Source organism: Nesoenas mayeri (assembly GCF_963082525.1).
Source record: "Nesoenas mayeri genome assembly, chromosome: 2".
NCBI lineage: Eukaryota > Metazoa > Chordata > Aves > Columbiformes > Columbidae > Nesoenas > Nesoenas mayeri.
In genome coordinates, this window is record NC_137543.1 from 129,655,112 (window position 1) to 129,661,111 (window position 6,000).

Here is a 6,000-nt window from a genome sequence, read left to right on the forward strand (position 1 = left end):
AAGCTGATTAACAGTACTGGCACCAGTTGTTTGCATATAATATTGTAATGTGCAGCTAAATGAATGGCTTTCATTTCAGAAAACCACTCTACAGCATGGTGCTACTGACATGGCAAAGTCACACTTGATCTCTAATGCACGTTGTTCCCCTTGTTCCTTCTAATTCTAGGCAAAGTATTGGAATCCAAATGCACATGAGATTGAAGGCAGCGTCATGGATAAAGCTGGGAAAGTTGTGCATCGACTCTTTGGAAAGTGGCATGAAAGCTTATACTGTGGGACAACTTCATCTTCAAACTGCATATGGAGAGCAAGTTAGTGATCAGAATGGCTAACGGGCAGAACTTATAATTTGTTTGAGAATAAGCTTATTGTTTTCATCTCTTTATTAGGACCCAACTTCTTGTTACTTCTATGTGAAATACTAGATTCTTGTTGTTACAATTTAGACTAGAAGAATACGTTATTTAATTTAAATAATATCATCGAATCATTTCAGTTGGAAGAGACCCAAAAGATATCCAACCATAACCTAACTCTAGCACTAAACCATGTGCCTAAGCACCTCATCTAAACACCTTTTAAACACCTCCAGGGATGGTGACTCCACCACTTCCCTGGGCAGCCTGTTCCAATGCCTGACAACCCTTTCCATGAAGGCTTTTTCCTAACATCCAAGCTGAACCTTATGGAGAACTTAATCTCATGGCTTCTTTCATTTTCTCCATTCTCCCTCATTTTCAAGTTTGGGCATGAAGTGGATATTGAGGACTCTAAAAGGCAGAACAAACCAAAGCCCCCACTTTTTGTGTGGAGAAGTGTGGTGTATTTTATGTATTATACATTGGAGGACAGCCCACAAAACTCAGTTCTGTAATGACAGCTATATCTGAACTTCTCCCAAACTCATGAGTTTTAGTCTACTGTAGTTTGAAAAAGCACTATGATAATAGCATGGCCTTCATCACAGTTGTGCTCTGATCCAGCTGAGAGAACAGAGATCTGTTTTGCTGCAGTGCAATTATCAAGGGGAATGTTCTCTTTTGTCACACTATTAAAAACCTCTCATTCCCCCAGAACTGAGACCATGGTTCAGATACGAACAAATGACTGTAGGGAGCTTGGAATTTTCCTTCTAAAGATAAGAACATTTAACTGGAATTCTGAATGTACTCTTTTCTTCTGTAGATCCAATGCCTAAAGGTTATGAACAGTGGTACGGATTTACGCAATTTGCACTGGAGTTAAATGAGCTGGACCCGCAAACTAGGTCATTACTCCCATCCACTGATACACGTTTTAGGCCAGACCAAAGGTAAGAAGTATTAACTCTTGCATGTCTTCCTCAAATAGTACTTAATCTTCTGTATGCTCACTTTGCCCTAAGCTCAGGCTGTTTTGTGTAGATACCTGCAGTATGTTTCTATTTCTACATTAACGTGCATCTGAAACAGACATTTCAATCACTTATCAAGAGATGGTCTCGTCATTATGGACCAGTGTTTCCTAAAATTGACTTATGGATGCTTCTAGAACTGCCTTTCCAAAGATGTTAAAACTTCAGTACTTCAGGTACTGGATGTTGAGCGTACTGTGTTTGAACAGCCAAAAACTGAGACACTATAAATTTATTTCTGCAGTGGAATTTCTACTGTTGCCAACTTCCAACTAAAAGAATATAATATAACGATGACTCTGAGCTTGTTATCAGTTACTTTTCTTTAAGTGCTTTTGGATAGTGCAGTTGTCTACAGATGTAGCTGTTTACCTTTCAAACACTGTGAACTGCCTGCTGTAAAGATTAAATTCTGGAGCTCTAGAGGACCTGGGAAAGATAGGGGGCAGGAGGATCAATTTTGTCTCTTACCACTGCTGGTGCTACAGGTTTCTAGAAGAAGGGAATATTGAGGGAGCTGAAATGCAAAAGCAGAGAATCGAGCAGCTACAGAGAGAACGACGGAAGGTGCTGGAAGAAAACAATCTGGAGCATCAGCCTAGATTTTTCAGGTACTATATAATAATTACCATATGCTATCCTTTATTGAAATTCTTAGTATAGATCTGCTTCTAAACTGCTGTAGAGTGGGCTCCAGTTTTTTCCAGATTTCTTCTATATTCTTGATGTTTGTACTTTGGCAACGTAGAACACTCCGGACTTAGTTAAAACTCAGGATTATATATTGCTTTTTCATTAGTGCATCCCTGAATTTCTTTCTGATTTTTCTTGCCTTGATGGTGATTGGTATTTATCCTATGTTTGAATTTGCCTGCGTGAATGCAGCATTTTGATTCTTTCAAGCAAGGTGAAGTAGCTGGATTTAGCTTAATTGCCTCTACTGAACTTCTGCTGGAGTGTGCAGAGTTGGAGCCTTTCATTTTCAGGGCTGTTTTTGAACATTTCCCCTGTTTCTTGGAGAGAGGATTATCATTCAGAGGGCACTTTATTTCTTCTTGTTGTAAATCAATTAACAGGAGACTTCAGCCATTGAAAAACAAAACTGAATGCTTGGTGAGGACTTGGCCCAGTTGAATGGGCCAAGAGGTGGAGCCCAGTTGAATGTTGTATGGGCCTGTGTATCACAGTTAACAGATCTGGGATCCTAATTTTTTGCTGGATAGATAGGTACTGTACTTCTGAAGAACACAGAAACATTCGAAATAAGTGCAAATAGGTGCAAAAAGGGAATGGCACAGATCACTACATGTTTAATGAGCTGGTGAGCTAACTCATCACATGTCAATCACACCTGCTAAGGAGAAGCAAATGTTGCTTCCAGTAGGATAGAGGCAAAGTCTAACACTTCTTAATTACAGATTCACAATGAGAATAGTGAATAAGGATGAGAATTTGAGTCCTCACAGTGAGGATTTGAAAACTGAGATTTGTGCTGTAGATTTAAATACCAGAATAAAGAATTTAATTACTGTGTAGCAAAGTGTTACACAGTATCAGAGTAGATATGAATTATCCATTTGGCTTTTCAATAGTGATTTCTCTCTTCAACAAATCACAGGCCTGGATTTACTTAAAATAGTAATTAGGTGTTGTGCCAAAAATGTTGCACACTAGATTAAAAGCAGACTGATTCCTTCAGGGTACGGTACTAAGTGCAATGAATCCTGCCTCTTGACTGAGAGCTATAGGCTCTCTTTCTGTAATAACTGTGGTGAGCCATGTTTGGAGGGGTAAAAAGTTTCCACTTCCCACTCAAAGCTGCCTTTGAGACTGTGAAATAAACCTGGACTGTAGTTTTAAGTGCTAAGCCCTGGCATATGACAGTGGAATAAGTGTGTTGATCTCAGCTGAACCCGAGGCTACAGAGCTGGGTCTCTGAGGCCCAGTGCAGACACACCGGTTCTACTCTCCAAGATCTATCTCTTTGTTTGAAGGGTGAACTGAGTTGCACTGCACCTGGTTCATGGGCTGGATTGGGTACCTGTGCACAGCGCCACATGGCATTACACAGCACGTGTACGGCGAATATAAGCTTTACATTTAAGGCATTTGTTTTATCTTTGATAGGAAATCCAGTGATGACTCTTGGGTGAGCAATGGAACCTACATGGACCTCAGAAAAGAACCTGGTTTTTCCAAACTGGACAATCCTGTCCTCTGGTGAAAGAGGAGCTACATGAAGATATTCTGTGCTGTATTCTCAGATCTGATTTAAAAGAAGTATATGTAAAATGTATCTAAATATATAAACCTATATATATATATACACGCATATATGTGTGAGGCGTGTGTATGTGTGCAAGTGTGCATATCTCCAGAATTGTGCTTAATTTAGAATCTGATAATTCTTTTCTTTATTCTGACTATTGCCGTGATTGTTTGAATGTATAAATACACTGACTTCTTTTTATAAAATATTTAATAAATAGGACTGAATGTTATCAGCGAGAGGGAAAAGAGGAGCTTTTACACTACTTTTCCAATGTGTAATAATGTCAGTTCTGAGTTAACTTATGCCTTACTGAATTGCATTGGAGACAGTAGCATCAGCATCTCCTAAGCTGTGCTGAGAAATCAGAGTGCAAGCCTTAGTAACTCAAACTGTAAGTAGGCTTCCACAGTTCAACGAGTAGTTCAGCTGACTCTGGGCTGGTATAAATTGCTAAAACAGATTTATCAGCTGGTGCTGGAATCTGAGTATGATCTTTTGCTGCCTGTAGAAAAGATTTAAATAAGCTTTTGTTTCTGTTAGCTTTCTTTTTAGCATTATGGAAGAGGTAGTTCGGAGCTCACGTCAGTGGTTCTACTGCCTTATACATAAATTGTACCCAGCTAAATGTAGTGCTAGAAATTCAGGAATCGCCAAAATTTTCTGCTGGGAATCTTCAGATTTATAGCCCCCAACAGGGCAAGAGGAGGGAGGAGATCCTTTGTATATACTGCTTGAGCACTGACTAGATGAAGACGCTCTCTCTTTTCCCAGTAAGTAAAACCTATACAGAGCACGAAATCCTGTGCTTCCACAGCTTCATTTGTCTTTATTAACCTAAAAATTGCAACAGTAAGACTTTTTAAAAAGTAAGCAAACTGATTGTTTTAAGCTAGAAATTTTTTCTTAGTATTTTGATATTTTCTACCTCTTAAGAAATAAACAGCATATTTAAGATCTTATATTTAAAAAATGACCATCTGCCTTATGGAGAAATGTATGGAGTCTTTGATCTTCCTCTGTTGGTTTGTTATGTTCAGATAAATATTCAAGTGTCTTGCACTAAATCAATTGCATCTCTTTCCTGTAATTTTACACATATGTCTAGATTTGTGAAACTACTAAACCATAGGTCAGAAATTTAGCAGAAAGCAAATGTAGCACTTTTGAATGAAGATTATAGAGGTGTGCAGTATTTTTTTTTCCATCAAATCATAATGTCATAATCATTAACAGAATAATTTGCATTCTTACCTATCTGCAACTCAAGCCTGACCCAGGATTCTTCAAGTCTGTTCCATGTGTCTGTGACACTGGCAACAATATGGTTTCCAAGTTACAGATCTATATGTCACCACCACACTCCACCCCCCCCTTTTTTTTTCTTACATGCCACTTTAATGGCACAAAATAAACCCAAATGTTGTTGGGATGTTTAACTGGCTTATGACTGGAACAGTTGGACAGGCACGGGTAAGGGAGACTCCTAGAGGGACTAGTAGCTTAGAAAAGCTTGCACTTTACTGTGTGCTGTGTTGTTCTAAACAAAACCTATTAAAACCAGATCCATGTATTATATGTAACATGAAGGAAATACTCTGAATGCTTCCATTTTAAACCAAATCTGTCAGAATAGATGTGTATGTGAACTTTGCTTTTTGTTATGTTGAAGCCCCATTGTTGTGGAGGCAGACAGATGCTGTTTTCACCATTTCTCACTTTGCCCAGGAACTCGGTATCATTTCCATAATTTATAACCAAAGAAGTTAGCATAATTCTTTCTTTTAAATGTGTCTTTTAAAGACTTGACTACCACGCCAGCAGCTTACAACAAGACAAGGTTCACATCAACATGAAGACAAAATCTGGGCTTTGATTCCAAAGGAAATCTCAACCTTTGGGAGCTGTTTGACTTTCCAAGGAAAGTGAGGATCTTTCATGGCTTGTTCCCATCCCGTGTTTTATTCTTGTATTAACTGGCAAAACTTGGCACAGAAATGAGTTGATATTTGTACTTAACTTTGTTGTTGGTAATTATCATTTGTACTAAAAATAACATTCATTTAACAACAAAAGAGGGCAGGGGAAATAATTAAAAAGAAAAAAAAAAGCTTTCCAGAAAGGGAGGAAAATTTGTGGAGGATCCATTAAACTTGCTTAACATCATATTTGGCAGCTACTGTGTTTACTGTCTATCTGATTGCTGGGTTTTTTATTTTCTACATATGGAGAGGATTTTCCCCATACTTTGTCATATGACCTAATGGTTGATAGCGTCTGAAATTTAAAGGATGGAGACCAAAAGTCGAAGTTAAAAAACTGTAATGCATTAAAA

General features: G+C 38.3%; 1 protein-coding gene across 1 annotated transcript in view; it reads left to right on the forward strand.

Annotated features, from left to right (window-relative positions):
• Positions 1–3,620, forward strand: part of OSBPL3 (oxysterol binding protein like 3) — a gene marked incomplete at both ends in the record, with an annotated part of 45,256 nt that extends 41,636 nt beyond the window's left edge. The window contains 4 exons of the mRNA XM_080340024.1: positions 170–314; positions 1,189–1,315; positions 1,885–2,007; positions 3,524–3,620. Of these exons, the coding sequence (XP_080196150.1) occupies positions 170–314; positions 1,189–1,315; positions 1,885–2,007; positions 3,524–3,620 (492 nt within the window). The remainder of the gene's footprint in view (positions 1–169; positions 315–1,188; positions 1,316–1,884; positions 2,008–3,523) is intronic.
• Between the last annotated feature and the right edge of the window lie 2,380 nt (positions 3,621–6,000).